The following is a 22,390-nucleotide window of genomic DNA, read 5'->3' on the forward strand; positions in this document are numbered from 1 at the left end:
TCCAAACATATTAGGGTTAAACTTTAAATAGTTTGACCATTTAACTGCCATTCTGGTAGTAAGCTATTTAGCACAGGCTTCAGAATTTGACTTCCATATACCTAATTTGAATTACACACCTTTAGAAGAATCAGATTTAACTAGATTATGATTCTGACACCACAGAATGATGTTAGAAAGTATGTAGTCTGGCTTTTATCTATTTAATTTCACTGGCACTCATTCCACTATCTTTTGCAATGAGAGACTAACTGCTAACCCACGAAGAACAAACTAAATGGCAAAAAAAAATTTCTTCCTTTTCCCTTCAGCACTGCCTGTCATTCTGGCAATGAAAAAAAAAGTGATGTATTTGAGGACCTCTGGGTCAGGAAAATTGATAAGAGCTCCCAACTTCTTTCTCATAAACAACCAATATTTTAAAGCTATTAACACAGGAGCTGGGCATTCAAAGACAGTTCATTTATCATCCAATAGCTGGCAAGGGTGTCAGGCCTTGCAGTCAGGCTCTGAAAAATGGGCCCTGAGTTCACCCTCTATAGCTGAACAGCTGCTCCTTCCCAAAGTTTTAATCAGATTCCCTGAGCATTACATGCCCCAGTAAGGGAGAGCTCACATAAAACTTGCAATAAGCCTGCTATGTAAATTCATTATGGAGCCCAAGTAATATAAACAGATTATATTCTTCAGGCCAAGAGAGCACTTTTAATTTAGACCAAAATAATGATGGCATATTGATTTGGGCCCCCCTTTTTTTCCCCTGGAAAATTTTTTTAGGAAAAAATTCAGAATTGATCACCTGAAATAAAAGGCACGGTACGGTCTTAGTTGTTCAGAATAAAGTCAGGCTTAAACACATTGGAGAGAAAATATACCTTCGGACCAAAAAAATCTTAACCCAGAGCTCCTAAAACTATAAAGTTTTATCTTTTTGTTTACATACACTTCACTTCAGTCCCTTAGGTGAGAGCCATAGGTTTCTTCAGACACTAAAGGAAGTTTATGACCTCCTCTTCACAAGTTTAATGTGTAGTGTTTTAGATCATTTTATTAATAGAAGCCAGTTTAACAACTTTAAATCTACTCTCACTTGAGGCTAAAGTCATAATCAGTTCTTCTTATAGATGGGCCTGATATCTAGTTATGAACTATTCCCTGTCACTAGGCCACTGTCTTGGGAATGTATGCTACTGGTCACAACATAGAGAAGAGAGAATCACTATTAACCCCCTTCCCACCAGATAGTAAAGGATATTAGGATAAAGACAAATAGCATTTATGTATAGTGGCAAAAGTACAACGTATCAATCAGAAGGAGGATTGATTAGTCATGGAAGATCTAGAAGAATCACAGAATCAAACACTGCAAGTGACCATTCCAGCTCTATGTAAAGAGGAGAAAACAAATTTTAGTTATTCTAACATACTATGGTAGTTTTAAGTTATCCTAAATGTTGGTATGGATTTGGGGGTGGATGCCAAGCATTTCAAAATTTCAAGGTCTATCAGAAAAAGATATCTTTTCTGGGAAGGATGCAGATAAACAACTGAGTCATCAATCTATCAGTCACCTGTCCCCATGCTCACCAGACAACCCTCTGGATATTACTGGCCTTAATGTGCAAGTTTGCCTATAGGAAAAACTGCTTTTATCGTATGATCTTTGGGTTACTTGAGATTCTAGTGAAGGTAATTTCCTGTGGTGAATTAATAAAGTAGATGCTGATTATGATTCTGTTTTCTAAGTAGCTTGACTATGAAAAGAAAATGAGCTGATCATGCCAGCATCTATATTCTGGTCATTGGGGCAGTCATTTTTTTGTTGTTTATTATGTCAGCACCCTGGTGTCTACTTCTGCCTCAGATGTACTTTGCTTAGTACAAGTCACTTTCTTACTACATGGCTGGTCATTCCTGGACTCAGACTAGAGAACATAACTAAGCCTTTCAATGTAGGAAGCTAAAATTTCAAACCGACGCTAAAATGATTAAGGAACTACCTATAGCTTAGTGACAAAATATAGCAGGAGCCAGAAATAACTTTTCAACTGTCTCTCAAAACTGATTTGTTGCCTAGAATATCAGTTCAAAGTTACTTGTAGCACATAAAGGACAATTTTTAAGATATCTGCATCTTATAGCAAATCGACAACTGGTATGGCACAAAATGTCCCCAGCTGTCTGCTCATGGAGGTAACCTCTTTCAAGGAATTGGAGAGAACTGAACAGCTTGCTTCCTAGCATAGATTATAAATCTGACAATGAGAGAACATGAGGTAAGCAGAATAGAGAGTAAGAGAAACTAGGAAGACAATGGGGAAGATGAAAGATAGCCTCGAGAGAGAATATGATGAGTTCCACAACTGGAAACACTATAGCTACAAAGGCCAGAGCCTAAAATCTCAGAGAAAAATGGAAGGACCCCAGGGAAGATACTTTACCAGCTTCCTAAAATACAGGAATCCTTCGCACAGTTTGAAATTATTGAAGACTACAACTGATTTCAACATATGAATTGATTTCAACATTTCTCATCCAAATTGAAATCTGTTGTCAGCATCTCCGGCACCATTTTGAGAAACATTTTGAAGAACATGGCTACTTGAGTGAAAATTGGGTTCATAACAGGTCTTTTGCCATCTCCACTTTCTCTATATAACACCATTTGTCCCTCCCTATCATTTAGTGTCCACTGTCTTTGAATATTATAGAGGATAATAGAGTGTTTGGTTCACCTTATTTTACCCTTCTCCTAATAATCATTATTATTATTGTCACAATCATTCCTTATTAAATTTATGATTGTTTCAACTTTTTTGCTCACCACTCCTTGTCTCCCACTTCTTTGTAGTTCAGTTCCTATTTCTATTACTGATTATTGATGAATGGTAAGTTCTGTCTACCTGAAAATATCTTTTTATCATTCTTACCCTTGAATGATATTTCAGTTGAGTTTAGAATTTAGGTTTTTGGTTTTTTCCCTTGGTAATTATACATATTATTCTACTGTCCTCTAGTAGCTATTATCATAAGTGAGGAAATCGATGTCATCTAAGTTTTCCACTGTAAGAATACATCTTTCCTCTCTGTTTGCTTTTAAAATTTCCACTTAGTCTTTGATGATCTCATGTTTCACTGCAACATGTTTCTGTGTGAATTAGTTTTAATTTATCCAACTCGGGATATAATGTGATGTTTCAATTTCTTCAATTTTGAAAAATTATTACCCACTACCTTATTAAATATTGTCACAAATTGATTCTCTTTAGTGTCTCCTTCTGAAATTCTTATTGCTATATTCTGAAATGTTTCATGCTATCCTCCATGTCTCTTAGCCAACTTTTTATATTTTTTTAATCTGTACTACATTCTGGATCATTGGCCAACTTTATCTTCTGGGTCACCAGCTGGATTCAGTATGACATTTTTCTCAATCAGCTTTTAAAGCCAATATCTGCATTTTTCTTTTTGAAAAGTTCTTATTTAGTATTCTTTCCTATTTTCCTTGCTTTTCCATTTATCTCTTCAGTCATTTTTAATATGTCCATTTTATAATTGTTCTCAGATTTTTGTAATTTTTGTTTAGTGGTTTGGGGTCCTTGTTACGATTTACTTTTTTGTTTATCTCCTGGCTTTTCTTCATGGTGGATTCTTTTCCCTTTGTGGCCTGTAAACTTTTACTATGAGCTCATTTTCAGGAAAAATTGTGTTATTTTTCTGTGAGATTTCCATGTGCCTGGATTAAGAAAGTTTCATTTCAGAGCAGTTCAGCATATTAGGAAATAAGAAAAGAGAAATGAGGCTGGGGCAGGCATTTCAATAGTACTGAAAACTTTTATATTAATTCTTTGGCTTTAATTCCTCTCACAAGTGCACAGACCAGGGATTTTGATTCAAATTTCACATAGATGGCAAGTTTTCTCACTATTCCTTAAGGCTGGTGAATGGAGTCTATGTGACTGAGGGAGCACTTTGGACTCCAGGCTTTATTCAAAAAGGTTTGACTAAAAAATTAATTAATTATTTTAATAAAGGTTTGATTTCTATAACTCCACATGGAAATAGAACTTCAGCTCCAACATACAAAATCCTATGGCCACTGACAGTGGTAGCTTCCCACTGTAAGTGATTTCTCTCTTGTTTCCTACACCTGGGGAATTTCTTTTTCCTCAAAATCAATTCTACATTTAGAAAGGAATTTTTGCCTTTTTAAACAAAGCATTTCTTTCAGTTTATAATGGCATATGGCCTATCTGTTTCATTTTAATCCATCATGTTCTGAATATTTTATTATCATGAAATACCATAGTTACTGTTCTGGGATGCCCATTATATTTGCCCTCCAGTCACTTTCTTCTAATTATAGATTCCATGCCATTGGCCCCAGGGATAGGGAAATGATTCAGATATGGCCAGTCATCATGTTTAATTCTCTTAAAATACAATGTGATTGGCCTAGGGGTGATCTTCTGATCTGAGCCCAGCCAATCCAGAGCAGAGACCCGGAGTCCTTCTCTGTGTCTGACATGCAAATAGTGGGAGTATGAAGTGTAATTTTGAGCTAGAACAAGATAAGCCTGGAGATGCCATTAGCCACCCTCTTCGGCTTGTTACAATAAGTCATGTATCTGTACTAGGAAAGAGTGAGGCTAGCACTAAGAGGAAATCAGAACCAAATAAGGAAAAGGAAAGAATAGCCAATAGAAAAGAAAAAATAGACTCGTTTGAATCCCTGAGTCCTGGCTTGCCCAGAGTTAGCCCAACCCCTGCTAAAGAGGCCAATGAATTCTTTTTGCCTGTGCTAATTTGAATTGGGGTTTTGTCACATCTGACTGATATGGCAATAAAGTACAATGGAATTAAGATAAGAAAGTATCAATATGTGTGTTTGTTTATTTTCAGTAGGTCAATATGTCATGCATGGCTTGACATGGAGCGAAGGAAGTTCTAAGTCATGAGGCTGAGATCTGGAGAAGCAGTGAGTGAAGATCAGATCTAATCTGAGAGACAAGGAACAGTCACAGGATAAGCCAAGGTCACTTCCCAGTAATCTGAACAGGGATATTAAGAGCTAGCATAGGGAGATGCCAGAGTCAGAGCCCGGAAACAGGAACCAGGGATCAGGAATAAGAAAAAGCAAACAGCCAGGGGAGCAGGCAGGGGTGTGGGCAGCAAGCCCTGGGCATTCTGACTAAAGCTGGAGGTCAGCTGAGCTCTGCCTTCTAGCCACTTAAAGATGCCAGGACGCCTACCCATTCCTGCTAGGTGATGCCACCTGGTGTCCAAAAAATGAAGTTGGCATGGAATTGACTGCCCAGACAAGCAAGAAGGGCTGTAACTTTTTTTTTAAATTATATGTCACAGCAGTATCTAGACAGGCATCAAAATAAATGCGTTTCATGCTGATGATCAGTTTCCAAGGCAAATATCAAAGTGAATTACCTTCAGAAAGATGTGTCAAGATATAAGAAACTTATTTTTAAGTTAAGCAGATTCATGAGGAATAAGTTTTCTGGTTGTAATAACAGTTTTGGTTTATTCTCATCAAAAGGAGACACTTTCGTATCACCTCTGTGTTTACAACTATGGGTCAAATGGGAGAGGAAGTTGAGCTAATGAGATAACTAACAAGCTTTTAAAAATATTTGGAAGAAGCAGTAAGAGGAATATGAAACATCCATGCTCTGGAATAGATTTTAATGAGAGGATTAGTAAAATGCCTCTACCTTCATCTGAAAAGGTATACTAGCTCATTCCTTCAGTAATTATTTAAGAACCTTCCAAGTAATTAGCTGTGTGTTGTGGAGGATGCAGAAGGGTAGAACTTGTCTTCAAGGAGCTTGTAATCTATTTAGAGATGATGGTACCAAGAGAAATAATGAATTTTCTTAGTGATATTTGTTTATAGCCAACCCTACACAGCTACTTTCTGGGATGATTTTTAGAGCAAGGTTTGTGCACACATTAAATTAAATAGCTAGAAGCTATTGTTCACCTATTTTAGTGAGGACAGAGGTGGGTGACTGTACCTATTCATCTATATCATCAATGCTCAGTGCAAAGTCTGGCACATATAGATCCTCAGTACATTTTTGTTGAATGAATGGATGATAGATGTCTTGAGTTTCCCTAGTCACATGGTTCTTTGAGTCTCATAGCCGTCCCATTAACTTCCATGCTAAATTTTGCTTAAGATGCATGGAATATAAAAAGTGTGGTCTTTCAGAATGTCACTCACTCTAACTGCCAGGCATTCATCGGTATATTTTAAATGACATATTCTGGTAAGAACCTCTAAGCAACCTAACACTCTTATTTTAAAAAAGAAAATTAGTCCTCCATTTATCCCTTCCTTTTTGATGATCTACATTGAATTTCCTTAGAAGCATTTTCTTAATAGGGAACAAAGGCATCTAGTGTGTATTTATTGCCATCCAGGAGCCAGTTGTTTAATGGGATTCTTATTTTATCTCTAAGAAAATCTAGAGGCGTTTGTACACTGTGGAACTCTTTCACAAGTAGGTGTTTCAGTACAATACTGGCAATATTTCTGTTTTGCAAATAAATGGGCAAGAACACTCAACATCCTCTTTCTGCTCTTTCATGGGTAGAAAAGAATTTTAGACTTAAACCTTTATAGAATCTGTATTTATTTCTTTTAAAGATTTATTTATTTAATTTAACAGGTTGGGGGGAGAGAGGGAGAGATTGAGAGAGAGAGAGAGAGAGAGAGAGAAATTTTCAAGCAGATTCCCCCTGAGGGCAGAGCCCACTGCAGGGCTCAATCTCACAACCCTGAGATTACGATCTCAGCCAAAATCAAGAGTCAGATGCTTAACCAACTGAGTGACCAGGCATCCCTAGAGTCTGTATTTGGATGAAGATTGCCTATTATTAAGTATGTTTATGAAGGATTCTTTGGATGGGCATGGATCATAAGTAGCTTAATCTATTTCCAATAAATATACATATAAGCCAAAAGAAGAAAATGAAAATCACCTAAAACCCCACCTAACATGTTGATTTTAAATATATATTATAGTTATATGTTATAATTATATATACACTCATAGATACAAATTTGGCTGTGATTTTTAGGACTTATGGTGTATATCATTTTAAAATGTCTTACTTTCTTTAAAAATATATTATGAATATCTTTTCACATCAATACATTTTCCTCTATCACTTTTCAAATGACTGCATAAAGATTACCTATTAATGTATTATAATTTACTCAACCAACTAGTAACTTATGTACAACTTCTTGCTCAAATCAATGCACGCATCTATATGGAGAAACAGGCCCTTAATTATTTCTTAGGATAAATTTCTAGAAACGAAAGAGGTAGATCAGAGAATGAACAATGATTCTTAACAAATAATGGCAATTGCCTTTGTCAAATCCTATTGCTTTTCTCTTCCACCAATAATGTAGAAAGGTTCCCACTTCCTCAAACTCCAATCAAAAAATAATACTGTTATTGGTTTAATTTATTTTATTTCAGGGATCCCTGGGTGGCCCAGCGGTTTGGTGCCTGCCTTTGGCCCAGGGCGCGATCCTGGACACCCGGGATCGAATCCCACGTCGGGCTCCTGGTGCTTGGAGCCTGCTTCTCCCTCTGCCTATGTCTCTGCCTCTCTCTCTCTCTGTGTGTGTGTGACTATCATAAATAAATAAAAATTAAAAAAAATATTTTATTTCATTACTAGTGAAACTGATCTTATTTAGCAGTGTTACTGGCCATTTATGTTTCTTCTGTTCATTACCTACTTAAATCCTTTGCTCATTTTTCTATTATGTTTACCTTTTCCTTATTGGTCTTTGATAACAGCAGTAATATCAGCAGCTAATATCTAACGTTTATTAAGTGTTATGAGCCAGTTCTGGGTATTTTATGTTTAATCTTGCCTAATGAGGTGAGTGCTTTCACCAGCACTGTTTTATAAACAAGGCATCTAGGCACAGAGAAGTTAAGTAGTTTACCTAAGGTAACATAACTAGTAAATTTGTTATATTAAGGAGATTAACAATTCATCCTGTACATTACAAAGACCATCAACTTATCAACATGTGGTTGAAAGTGCTTTCATTGGTTTATCCTCCAACATTTAATTTTATTTGTGGTGACTCTTGCTTGCAAGGATTAGCTGGACTCTGTTGCCCTCAAATAAATTGGCTTTTCTTTTCTGTTTCTGCTTTTGGTATCCTGATCACCTAAAAATATTTTAAATAAATATTCACCTAAAAATATTTATTATTTAAATAAAAAATATTTTAAATAAATTTAAATATTTTAAATAAATTCAAACAAATACATTCAAGTAGTATAAAAAGTTATAAAACAGTTAAATTCCATTTTCTCCTTTATATGGATCCGAATTCTATAAAGCCAAAGTATTTTCTTTAACTCTTTATGTTTTTAGTTCTTCTGATGGTTGTCCTAGAACTCTAAATAATATGGATAAACCTCTATTTCTTGATTTATCAACTCCACACAATATATATTGATTTACTATTATGAAAGATGTGACATTTTAGTTAACTTATCCCTTCCTTTCCCTCTCCCCTTCTCCAACTAACTCCCGTGAGTAACATCAATTTTGATTGTGAGTGCCTTTATAACTTTATGTAATATACTTCAACCTCTATTTCTTGATTTATCAACTTTAGACAGTATGCCTTAACTAAGTGCTTCATTCTTAATGGGGGAACTCACATGTGAAAATGGTTATTCTCTATATTCCTTGGATCATAAAATGCTGTATTTATGAAAGAATGCTCCACTAGAAGCAAGTCTATCCTTAGTCATTTTAATGAAAGCAAAGGGATCTGTGTAAGTAGAATGAAAGATATTGATATAAATGGTTATATAAATTATACATATCTTTATATGGCATAGATTACATGGATTATAGAGATTTTAGAGTCTTTCCAAATATACTGCTTTATTTATTGCTCAGAATAATTTTTTAATGGATATAGAACAACTATTCTCATATTTCATAGGTACAGAAACAAGCCTGGAGAGTTTATAGCCATATACAGTCACTGTCGTGTTCTTCTAGGTTTGGTTTTGTTTCTGTCCAACATCTACTTCTTCTTTTTGGTGGCAATGTTACTCTAAGCAATAATCCTACCTTTCCCCAGTCTTAGTTTATGTGCTTCCAAGAGAAAATGGGCATAGTCTTAAACTCATGAAGTGTGCTACTTAGAGCTGAGCCAATAAATTCAGGACATTTATTTCCCTGGCCACACTGGGTCTGAAGAGGCATCCTGATCTATAAGGTGTATTAAGATTTGGATTGGGAATAATGGGTCAAGGACTCTTGCTCTATTCTCCTGAAGAAAGTTTCAGCCCTCAGAGTTGCTGGCAGCCAACCTGTGACCAGGTAAAGAAACTAACCTTGAAGAAACTGAGGAAAAAAACCCAACAAAACAAAACAAAACAAAACAAAAATAAGAGTCCTGCTCTTTGCTGGATCATTTGCTGCCATTTTTATTCCTTTATTCAGTCACATCAGCCAACACAAATTCCCTTTTTGTTTAATCCAGTTTGGGTTGGTTTCCTGTCAACTGTAATAACTGCACCGTTAATTCGTAGTAATCCTGACACAAGCTCTTTTTACTTCAGTCTAGGGCTTTTTGTAGTCTACCATGCTGCCTCTGAAAGTAATGTCTTTGTTTGGGATTCAGAAACACACATCCTTTAAGACCTCTTCAGTATATCTTTTGCTTTCCTTTATAACCTATTAAACAATCTTTAGAAATGCACAACCATCATGTGGAATTCATTCATTTATGAATCAATTCACATTCTCCATGTTTGGGCATGACATTCCCTACATACTTAAAATGACAGTATGAGTCAGAGAGAGACAAGCTAATTTCAACATTCTTTGTTAAATAAAGTTTCTGGATCATTTTAAGCCATAGGGACACCATCCACCACCGGCTGCTGTGTACAATAGTTGTGGTCATCAAATTTGAATCTTGAGAGAATATCCAAGTAGATGCCCCACTAAGCGCAGAGCCTAACGTTGGGTTCCATCCCTCAATCCATGAGATCATGACTTGAACTTAAGCTAGGAGTCAGACACTTAACAAGAGTCAGACGCTTAACCACCTGAGCCACCCAGGCACCCCTCATTTGTTCTTTTAATATGAATTTCAAGCATATAGACTCTGTCTTCAAAAAGTTACTCTCTCACAAAAGACAAATATAAGTGTGAACCCAAGATTGTCCTGCTATGCTGGAATGGGAACTGATGGAGGTTCATGCTAGGCTGAAGTAGGCGCTTAGCATGTGGGCTTGTGGTTCCTCAAAGAGACTGAGGTAAGTGGTAAAAGACTTGATTTGACAGAAACAAAAGCTGGGGAAGAGGGAACTCTGTGTGTGTGCAAAGGTATAAGTTACCAGGCAGAGAGTTGTGTCACGGTGCTATGCACAGTTAAATGTGAAGGAAGAAAAAAGTGAAGAGCCAAATATTTGAACTTCTGGTCTGGAAGTCATGCACAACTTTTAAATAGGGCTTTTCGAAGGGAGCAAGAAGGTAGTTGGAAGAGAGTCTGGAGATGGTGCATTAAAAGGAGAGCAAATGTGTGTGTGTGAGTAGATTTATAAAAAGAGATCATCATATGTGCTGTACACAAAGTTTAAAGAGCACATAAGCAAGTGAGCAAGTGAAGAGTATGACATGGTGGAAAATTGCACAGGGCGGAGGATGTGGCCAGCAACAGATGGCTCTGGTGGACGAACAGTCCGGACCCAGGATGGTGCAGGCACACACTGCTCAGGAGAGCTCAGGAAGAAGCCAGTGGGGTCCAGGTGCACCAGGTAGACTAACGAGCCTGCAGGTTTGAATGTGTAGAAGTTCCCATGTCACGCATTCCTAACTTAGTTTTCTTTTACTTTAAAGGTAGAACTCTTTGGGGTCACTCAGTGTGACACCTCAATCGCCAAATCTGGGAACCATAAGATTTTGGCTAGAATGGCAGGGGTCTTGCCCAGTAAGGAAGAGATCTGGCCATGGTGGGAAACACTTTTTAAGACATGCAACCCATGGGTACATGAGAGAAAAGGCCCTGCCATAATAACCATGTATTTACTTGAGAGAATAGACTGCTTCAAATGCCCCCAGGGCTGGTGCACAACAGCAACAGCAACAGCAACAGCAACAGCATTCATCCTTGGAGTCTGCATTTTTAGTGGGAACTACTGTGAACGATGGTGCTGGAAGTGGAAAAGGCCAAACTCTCGCTTGGTTGTAGCTGTGTGACTCTTTTCAAGCTCATTTGTGCTTTCGTGGTTTCGTTTTGCTTGGCCTTTTACAACTTGGCAGGCCAGGAAGCAAAAATGAGGGACTCAGCAGATTTAAATTTTTTTTTACTCCAAATGTTCCTTTGATACGACTATTTCCTGGACAGAGATTCCTGATGTCCTAATTAATTGTTCTCGGTGTTTCTTTAAAAGCATCCTTTAGTATCTGTGAATCTGCCATGGCTTTTGCCCTCAATTTGCAGTCACTGATATTTTCCTTTAATGCTGGAAAGGCACTTCTCAGGCCAGGTGAAATACGAGTTTATTTGAAGACCTTGCTTAAAAGTTGCTGAGTTCAGTGGCAACTCTGGGTGGCAGCCTTAGGAAATGTCATCGGGCAGACGAAGAGTAGTGCTGCACTGCTGTTTCCTACTCCTCTCTGTGAGATCTGACTTTTAAAAATCTTTTGTTACTGCACAATACATTTTCAAATGCATTTGAGGTAATTAACACCCGGAATGGAGTCCTGTTGTCACATTTAATTATCAGATAGCTATTTTCCTTTGGGGTATTTGACAGTTGCCCAAAATGTTGGTCTTAATCTAAAACGAAGAAGAAACCTCTGACATAATGAAAGCCACCGAAGCAGCATTTATTAAATATAAATGGCAAGTATCTAAAGGAGAGGTGAGGAAAGAGCACTAGTTCTCATCTTGAAAGGAAAATTCTTCCAAGGATCAAGAGGAAATTATGTTAGCGCTTAGCTGAAGCTCCATTAGTTTCACGTGTCATATGCGGATTTAAAGATGTGTGTGTTCCTATAACACATTACAACTGGACTGAGAAATTAAGAGCATTCTGACTCTCAGGTTCTATCTCCAATTTGTCAAACTTACTATAAATACAATGGTTAGCATTAGTCCATTATCTGGAAAATGGCTTGTCGAAAGAAAAAAATGAAATGATGTTGATTTGAAATGAGGGAAGCTCATTTATGTGCATTTGAGGAAGTCTAAGTAAATCAGCTAAATCTATGTACCTGAGGAAAAAAAAAAGTTACTCTCTGGGTAGTATCTAATAACAGGTTGGAAACATGAAACTCATTAATAGTGTTAGAAGTTAGGTACCTAATGAATTATACTCATTATTAGAGATTTTCTATGGTAGTAATTCCTTAAAAACTAGAAATTGCCACATCTCTATGACATAAGAGAAAAGGTACTTTAAAGCTACTGGGAATTATCACCAACCGGAAGGACGCATATTTTATTCACATGGTCAGAAAAACAGAGGCCGAGTGCTGGTACTTACTATGTGAGGACAATGGCCACAGCATCATTCAACACACTCTCCCCAAACAGGAGCGTGTATAAGTCGGGGTCCACGTGCAGTTCATGGAAAATGGCCAGTACTGTCACTAGGAGGAAACACACAAATATGCAGTTAGCTGAAACACAGCAATGGATTTGTCCTTGGTTGTGGTCACCTCTAAAAAGGATTCATTAAATGCTCATCTTCTCAAATCTATCCACTGTATCCACACTGAATGTTTATTTAAAAAAAATTATGATGAGTCACCATTCCCTTGCTTACAGATTTCTCTAGGCTTCCCAGAAAAAGTTTGAGCTCCTTGGTACAAGTCTTCTATAGTTTGCACCCTGTTTACCTTCCAGAATCGCCCCCTGTGTCCTCAGCTCGCCCTTTACTGCCTGCCTCATGTCACACTGAACTTGCCATAATTTCCCCAAATCACCCAAATCAGGTAGTTTCTAAATTAACTTTGCATTTTGGTTCTCTTTACCAGAGCAGCAATTTCTTTCCCATCCATGAGCTACCGTTCTCCCCACTCCTTAAATACACACACGCACACACACACACACACACACACACACACACTCTTGCTCCCTCCAAACCCATTCTTCAAGAGTCAGAAACCTCTCAAGTGTCCCCCAGAACCCCAATTCCTCAGCAGAAATCTGGCTCAATCTTTTTTGATCCCCATATTTGAATCAAATCACAGAACTTATCACAGAAGTCACTGTGAGCTCCCTAGGGACAGGGTGCATCTTTGTAACACAAAGTACTTAGGCAAATGCTCAATAAGTGATTGATGCATGAATGACAGAGTGAATGAATACATTAATGAATGAATGCTGTTATATGGCCTACTCCTGTGACGGGAGAGGTAGCGCAGCACCTGGTCTCATTCTCTCTTGAGGTTATGCTCAACTATAAACATGAACCCTGTGTTCCTAAGAGCAGGACCTAAGGACTTGTTTCTGGCAGCCTGCTGCATGGCTCCTATATGCACACATATTGTATGGAGCCTCTGAGTAGACATTAGGACAGTAAATAATCACACACTGATTATATGTGTTCATCAGAACCACTCAGTGTCTTGATACTTGAAACAGTTATGCAGAGTATGAACAGCAATCATTAGGAAAATGATCCATTGAAAAGAGGATGATTGAGAATGATACTGATGGTAGATTTTCAGTTCTGTTCTTTCCTTTCCTACTTCATGGACTGTGAAGTTAGTAACCACGTTGTATAAAAGAATAGCACTAAGGGGAACAAAAGCTGAGTTGGAAGGTTTTGTAAGTTGAGTCAAGAAGTTTGGCACTTGTTCTGCTGCAGTGGGGAGCCACGGAAGAATTTTAATCAGAAGAGTGACAATTTGATTTTAGTTTTGGAAATAAAGCACAGGCAGCAGGGCAGAGGGCAGAATGAACATGTGGCAAGAGGCTTTCCCGAAAGTTCTTCCAATGAATGAGCTAGAAAGAGTCCTAGATTCAGACTCACTAACTCCTGGAAATCCTGCTTCACCCAGAACATCCACCATCCTGGGTTCTGATAGGTCAATGGCCACAGGACTTTGTACTTCACTTATTCATGGATTCTTATCTTTCCCACGTGTCAGTAGCCCTTAGGACAGGGCTACAATATAGCAAGCTTTTAATGAGTGAATAAATGAAAGGTAATGTCAGAGAGGACATAGTAAAAGAGACTCTATGTCCAAGATATTTGGGATGGAGAATTGATGAGACTTGGTATTTGAAAGGCAGCAAAGGGTGACTCTGGGTTTCAATCCTAGACAATTAGTGGATGAGCTGCTGCAAACGAGAAATTAGTTTGTAGACAGGGGAATCTAGTAAGTTTGGTTTTGGACATGTTGACTTAAATAGGTGGAATTTCAAGTGGAAATTTCAAAAAGAAAGCTGGAAATAAAAGGTTGGAACTGTCCAGAGTTAAGGCAGAAGAAAAAATTGGGGGGTTATAAGCATATAGATGAAACGCAAAGCCACAGAAATGGCTGAGCATCTGGGCAAAGTATATAAGTAAAGAAGAGAGTCCATAAGAGATTTTTAGAGGGCTGAATGGAGAAAGAGAAGCATGAAAAACACATGTGGTATATTTGCCAAACCTGATCCTAAACATGAACAAGTCAGCTGGAAACTACATCCATCATGAATTTCTGTAGACAGATTTTTATTTACTAAAAATTATCCCAGAGGAAGGAATATTGAACTCAACAACCAGCTTTGGGATAGAAGAGACAACAGAAATAAAATGTCATGAATTGGCATGACAATTAGCCAGATCTCATTTTGCCAGACATAGAATCAATTTCATTATTCTAGCTGAATAGGTCCTTAATTATGATGGGCAAAATGGCAGAGATGTACTCTCTAGTAGGGGGTAGTGTTCACATTTGCTACAACCCTTAGCCTTTGCAGGTAGTGTGGTAGGAGGAGAAGGTAGCAATTATCTCTGCTAAGTAATCTCTTTCTCCTTCTTGGATAGAGTCAAGACCCTATACCTCATCAAAACAAAGAGGTTTCAGTTGGGGGTTTTAATTAACAACATTTTCCTTTTACTGGGATCTTGTGGAATAAAAGCGCAGTTATTCTTAAACTACAAAATTCTATCATTGCAGCTTTATTGTTGACTTTAGTCTCTGCAGTTATTTGTATTTCTAAGCTCTGGAGATGACTTGCAGCTCATCTGCATTCCCAGAGAGGTTTCCTAGGCTCCCAAATAGGGATGAAGAACATGGGTTCCTCTCCCCACCTCCCCAGTTATGGAGTCCCCTCTGTGCTGAGAGGAACTCTTCATTTTTTCAGTGAGAACTTTAGGCATTTGGAGGGAAAGGCTTTTAATTGAATATCCAGTTTTGTTCAAAACTGTTCTGGCATTCCCACAATTCCTTTTGCACAAAGAACTGAACTCCACTTCATAAGCGATATCCCACACAAAAGAGAAAAGCTATTACTGTGCACATTCCTATCTACCCTGTGAAGAAATGGAACAACTTCGAAATAAAGCCAGGCAGTGTATCCTACAAGATGGAATATTTGCTGGGACCACAAATGAGTTGAATAGGTGAGTCAGGAAATTAGCAACCCACTCTTGCTGCTAAGCTTGGAGCTCTTAAAAACTCATTTCATTAGCTCACTGGCAGGGCTCAATCTTACACAGAATGTCCAAGACTCCGTGGCACCTTTCTAGGAGATAACTCCTTGGAATGGTGTGGACACGCAAACATCAGCTCTGCCCATACACGGCTGGGTTTGTAAGGACAACCTGGGCCCAAGGCTGGCCAAAAAGCAACGCCTATTTAGATGAGCCTTCCTGTGAGACTATGAGGAGAACACATTGGATATCATGTAGATAGGAAGGGGTGGACACAATCCAATTTCTTAAACCTCCAATTTTAGCAGGGATTTAGTTATATTTGCTTTTGTCAAATTTTAGTTCTACTTATCTTTTTGTGGCAGGTTCTAACACGCCAACTGGTTCTTGGGACTCCTGATCCTCCACCATATACCCTCCCTATCTGACTTTTTAGCTAGAGGAAAACCCACGTTTTCTCTCAAATTGGTACAAGCACTTACAATCTTAGGCTTAAGTAGATGAACACAAACACACACACACGCACACACACACACAGCTACTCCAGGAGAGAGTAGTGGATGACTGAGAAATGTCATTGAATCATTGGAGATTTCTGAGAAAGTAACTATAGTAGTCAAATAGCAAGGGGTAGTGGGGAACATGGATGATGAGACAGTGGTGTGGACTGCACTTCTAAGAAGCTGGTGATGAAAGAAGGAAGGAGAAAAAAGTAGTAGCCAATGGGGTAGAAAGCCAAATGGGGCTTTCTCTTAGATTTCTAATTTATAGGTTGAACAGAATAAGCCAGAGGAAAGAGAGGCTGAAGACAGAAGAAAAAGAAAGGGAGCTGCTGGATCAAGATCAAGAGAAGGCAGAGAACAAGTGAGGAGTTGAAATAAAGTTGTCTTCTCAGTAAAGATCATTTGCTGCATGCAAGGGGACCAATGGATGAATTAGAGGCTAAATGAGGGTTGAAAATATCCAGAATATCTGCTGGGGGGGATGTTTCAAATTTTGTGAAAAATTGTTAAGGTCATATATAGGATAATTCTTATTCTTCAAGAGAAAAGCCCTAACAGTGAAGTAATGTATTTTGATTAATTTCTTCATCATACCAAGAGTCTTGTCCCCTACTGCAACCTTATTTTAGCATCAAAACTAATACTTTCTCTTCTCAAATATAATAAGCATAACTGGAGATGAAAATACAGATAAGGACTGCTAGACCTCATCAATACATCCATGTGCCAACTCTTAAAAAGATGTCCCCCCCCCTTTTTTTTAATGCTAGCATTTTAACTATTTTCCCAATGCTCTTTCTCTTTCAGTCACTTCTAAGTCTTCAGGGTGATTTAATGACAGTCCCTTCCCTAGGATCTCCATTAGCAGCTTTCTGACATATATATATATATATATATATATATATATATATATATATATATATAGTGTGTGTGTGTGTGTGTGTTTTACAAGAAATTTACATTTCAAATGATATTTTAATGCAGCAGCTTTCAGCAACCTGGCACAAGATCTGCCTGGGTTCTATGGACAACCCTACACAATAATCCTTACCCCTATTGTTCTAAGCTATTACTCAGTCTTGTCAAAATGCTGGCTTTCCCTGGAGAGTACTCTCTGTGGTTTTCCGGGCAAATCACTTGTCCCCGACACATGGAGAATCAAATACCTCAGGCTTCTTCAGTGGAATTTTGTCAGGCCTGACAGGTGGAGAAGCCTGGAATTCTCATAAACAAGGTAGCATTTTTCCATTTCCAAAAGTGAATATTGTGCAAATGTGTTTTCTTTTTTTCAGAGGGTTGAGAGAGGAAGAAATTCTCCTGTAACTTTCTCCACTTTTCTGAAATATTGTACACAGTGAGATTTCAAGGAGACGTTTCCAAAGAAAATTGAAGTATCCTGGATACAGGTTGAAATACTGGATTTTTTTTTTTTTATCCTAAACCTTCTCAGTGGAGACTCAGCAGCGGAATCAGTACACAAATTGGTTTTGCCAGTCAAGCCCTGCTAATCATATCCCAGAAATACAACTAGAAAACCTCACCTTTCTAAAATAGATCAAAGAAACAATACTAGATCTAGAAAGTTAATCACTAGATGTTACTTCATTGAGGTAACTCTAAATGAGAAGTTACACAAAACATCATGAATGATTTAGCCTTAAAACATTGTAATTTTATTTTGGCCATCAATATGATGAATCATTTTGGTACAGAGTTAGTAGTGGAGAAAATACTATATGCAATCACATTATTATAGTCTTCTTTACCAGGGACCCTTGGGAGAAATAAGCTCTAATGCCCCAAGGCAATGTTTTCAAAGTATCATCTAGGGACCCCTGGGGCTTTCTGGGACCTATTCAGGAAGATCCCCAAGGTCAAATCCATTTTCAGAATAATGTGAAAATATTACTTGCATTTTTCATTCTTAATCTTTCATCTGTATACAGTGGAATTTTCCAGCGGCTATGTGATGTGAGATAGTGCAATTGAATGCAGACACAGATGTGAGAATCCAGCTGTCTTCTATTACAACACACATTAAAAAATGTAAAACAGTGTGACTCTGCCTAGTAAAATGTTTTTGATTTTGAAATTAATTTATTTTTCCTAAAAATATGTTATTTAAGATGCTAATGGTTTATGATTGTTATTTTTTTATTTCTATTTTTAGAGGGGGGTTAGTACACAGAGAGAGAAAGAATCAAGCAGGATCCACACACAGCATGGAGCCCAAAACGGGGTTCGATCTCAGGACCATAAGATCATGACTTGAGACAAATTAAGAGTCAGAAGCTTAACCAACTGAGCCACCTAGGCACCTCTATGATTGCTATTTTCAATTAGCAAAATATGTTTCAAAATTTTTAAAGTTCTAGTATGGTAAGTATTGATAGATATAACATACATAAACAAAAACTCCTTGGGGTCTTTCCCTAATTTTGAAGAGTTGTAAAGGGGTTGTGACAACAAAAAACTTGAGAAGCATTGTCCTAAGGCATTTGTATGTAATGAATTAACTTACATTCTAGGCATTAAGATAAGCATCATCTTGTAAAGAAGTGAAAAAACAGTCCCTCAAATCATTTTCTGTAAAGCTTAATTCTCTTGTTGGATTCCTGTTGAGTACGGCTCCCTAGATTTTAATGTTTTTTGTCACATAATAACAAGTTGATTCTTTTGGCATACATGTAGAGGATTTCTATGAACTCTTAAATGAAGGAAATTATTCTTTTCACATTAACTCCACTAACACACTCCTGGAATCACATTTCTGTCATTGGTACTTGTATTTGTTTAAGTCCTTTGTTTTGGAATGTAAGTGCTTTGTGGACAGAGACTGTTTCTTCAATACTTAGATGCATAATAAAAACATTGATAATGACATCCTTGATTCAAACATGGCTGAATGGTGTTCCAGAATAATCTACCTTCTTTTGCGCTTAAAAACCAAAAGTAAGGTTCTTAGAAGTCATAGGGAGTATAAAAAGGTCATTTGAAGATCATGATGTTTGACATTGAGGAAAGAAAAATAAATAAAATATATAAATACAGGAAAGAGAGAAACCTGAGAATAAATCTGGGGTTGAGGGATGTTTTCCAGATCCTGTATTTGGGAATTTACAGCCTGAAATCTGCTCACACTTTAGCTAGTACTTTAAAATTTTTCCCAAAGGTATCTACAATAGGAATATTCTAAATTTAACATTAGCACAGAACATAAACATTTAACGAAGACCCAATTTTCTCACCAATGGTGTTTAATGAGCCATGCTGCAGTTTAATGGGGAATCTTTGCAGTAAGCCCAGTATCTGAGTGAGGATGACTCATCCTGTTGTACAAGGATTCTCCAATCAGGATCATTACTTAAGCATTTTGCCATTTTAAAAATGAACATGGTAGATAAGGGCTTGCCTACAAATCACAAAATAATAAATTATTTACATATATATAAATGTGTATTTATTTATATATAAATTATTTATAAATAAATTCAGAGAAAAGCTCAGTGGAGCCATAAAGCAGCTAAAATTTGGATGAGTCCCAAGAAATCAACACTTGGAGGTAAAGATATCACTGTGACCCATTAAATGTAACAATTGTAAGGAAAGAGATAATTGTGTTAGTCATGATCACAGTACACATAAAATAAGTGGGCCTCACAAACAAATTTTTCTCTTGCTACAAAAATATATGAAACAAATGGTGTCATCTACTATCATTTCTCAAGTTGTGGATCAAAACCCTGAGGGATAATTCAAGAAAGTTTCAAAATGAAGGGTGAATATTCCTGTTTTCTAAGCAGATCAGCAAAGCTGGTAAGAGTGAACAAAAGTAATATTGAGGAGAGTCAACACTGAGCATGTGAGAAAGAAAAGGGAAAAAAAAGACATGAGGAGACAAATCACATTATGAATCCACTCATTCTCCTCATCACTCTGTGTGGTAGGCTGAATAGTGTCCCCCAAAGATGTCCAGACATCTATGTCTGGAAGCTGTGCATATATTATATGTGGTGAAAGAGACTGTCTGAATATACTTAAAGTTGCCTTAAAACAAGTAGATTATGTTGGATTATATGGTTGGATCCAACCTAGTCACATGAGACCTTAAATGCAGAGAAACTTCTTTGCCTGGAGTCAGAGAGATGCAGCTGAAGAAAAGGCAGAAAAGAGACTCAAAAAAAAAAAAAAATGTCAGGAAGATTTCATGTTTGAGAAGGATACCTACCGTGTTGCTGACTGAGTGACTGAGATGCAGGAGATCACCTACAAGGGCCAAAGAGAGATCTCTAGGAGGCAAGGGTGTCCCCAGCTTTTTGTCAGCAAGGAACAGATCCTGTTAATCACCTGAATGAGCCTGGAAATGGATTCTTCCTACAGTTTTCCCATAAGAGGCAGCCAATCAACATTTTGATTTTGGCCTTGTGAGACCCAGAGTAGAGAACCCAGTTGAATCACCTGGACTACTGACCCACAGCAGTATAAAAATAATAAGTTTACATTGTCTTAAACTGTTTGTGGTCATTTGTTAAGGCAACCCTAGCAAACCAGTACACTCTGCTCCCCTCTCATAGGAAGAGCTACAAAATGAATGGGCAGGTTACGCCTCCCAGCATTTGACTTTTTAATAGGAGTTACTGAGTAGGGATGTGGCTAGAATGACCTCTCATAAGCCATAGTCCTCTCTGCCCCTACCCCACCACTGGTAGAAAAGAAGTCACTTAGATACATCCATGTCTTAGATCATGCTTAGCAAGGAAAAACACAGACCAATGAGAAGGCTGTGGTTTGGGAATGTGTGGCTATGGGGCCCTATGTGCTAATTATCTTTGTGTGTCACCCTCAGTACAGTTGTCACGCACAACAGATCACTCACTCTGAATGTACTCTTTCATAGCTCATCAAATCACTTTAGTTTCCAGTGTTTACCCCTATCTAGGGTACACAGTTGAGCATGGTCAGCATGAAGAACTGGTGCTGAGGCAGGAATAACAAAGTCTAAACCAGGATGGGAGGTCAGTGCAACTGGGCAGACCAAGTCTGAAGAGAGCAAAGCCAAAAGTCATAAAACAGCTTTTAAGCAAGCAATGGCCACTTTTATTTTTCTTCTTCGAACCTTTTTTTTTTTTTTTTGGTATTTTATAAATTTACTATAATAAGCATGCATTCCTTGTAAAATAAGAAAGGATAAAAGCCATTTTAAAAATTGGTAAAATTTAATGAGGAGATAAAATGTGGAACTCGAAGTCTCTTCCCTCATCTCAGGAAGCAATGCATGAGGACCCTCCTCCCCACACTCCTTCTTAGAACTTCTTCCAGAGTTTCCAGACAACCAAGCCCTTTAGTAGTAGGGCATGTAGACCCTTGTTGTCTCCCAAGTGCTCTCGCTCTGTCTCTTTTTTTAATACTGAGGAAATTAACCTCTCTTTGCTTCCCTTCAGCCCCTCCAACCTCTCTTCCTGTCTCTCCTTTGCGAACCCATCCTTTTAATACAAATACTGGCCAGGAATATCTCCTTGGTTCTCTTCTCACTCTACCAATTAGTCCTGGGCAATCTTATCGACACCCAGTCATCTTAATTTCCAGTCCATCCCTTTCTCTCTGTCAACAGACTCCCATATCCAGCCACTGAGAAGACAATTCCACTTGGAGTTCTTCTATCTGGGACAAATACCAATTAACCACCAACTGTGTGCCTGACACTGGGTGGGGGTGTTCCCCACTCACTAGTCATACCCAGTCAATCTGCTGCTCTTAGTTTTGAATTACTCAGAAATGACATTATCTCCAACCAAGAAGCTCTTCGCTTGTGTTAAAAAATGTTGTGATTTATCTTATTTGCAGTGGGAAGATCTCTGGACTGTAGAGGATATGATATCAAGAGGCAAACCACACTTTGCAGTTCAGTAGTTTACAAGGTCAGTCAAGGAAAGAAAAAGAAAACAGTTTCAGAGGTGCTATATTACATCAGATACTGCAGCATGAACTCACTTTGTCATATCTGAAATTTTAGCCCTTCTATGGAAATCCTTTCTGGACTGGAAAATAATATAAGAACGTAGAAGTTCGACTGTAGATAAATGCATTTTCTTATGTGAAAGCAGCATTAAAAAACAAAGCAAACCCTGAGAAAGAGCTTGCAAGCATTTTAACTTTTCCTCAAACTAGTTCTATTGAATAAAAAGTTGGTCATTGCTGCTTGTCGGTTGT

The 22,390-nt window shown here is 37.8% G+C and overlaps 1 protein-coding gene across 2 annotated transcripts in view; it reads right to left on the reverse strand.

Annotated features, from left to right (window-relative positions):
- SLC9A9 (solute carrier family 9 member A9) overlaps window positions 1-22,390 on the reverse strand; it is a 537,539-nt gene that overhangs the window by 354,704 nt on the left and 160,445 nt on the right. For both annotated transcript variants that reach the window (XR_011995298.1, XM_072727072.1), the window contains exon 6: window positions 12,573-12,678. Coding sequence is in view for 1 of the 2 variants with exons in the window: in XM_072727072.1 (XP_072583173.1) it covers window positions 12,573-12,678 (106 nt within the window). In the remaining variant the exon portion in view is untranslated. The remainder of the gene's footprint in view (window positions 1-12,572; window positions 12,679-22,390) is intronic.

Source organism: Vulpes vulpes, chromosome 11 (assembly GCF_048418805.1).
Source record: "Vulpes vulpes isolate BD-2025 chromosome 11, VulVul3, whole genome shotgun sequence".
Taxonomy (NCBI): domain Eukaryota; kingdom Metazoa; phylum Chordata; class Mammalia; order Carnivora; family Canidae; genus Vulpes; species Vulpes vulpes.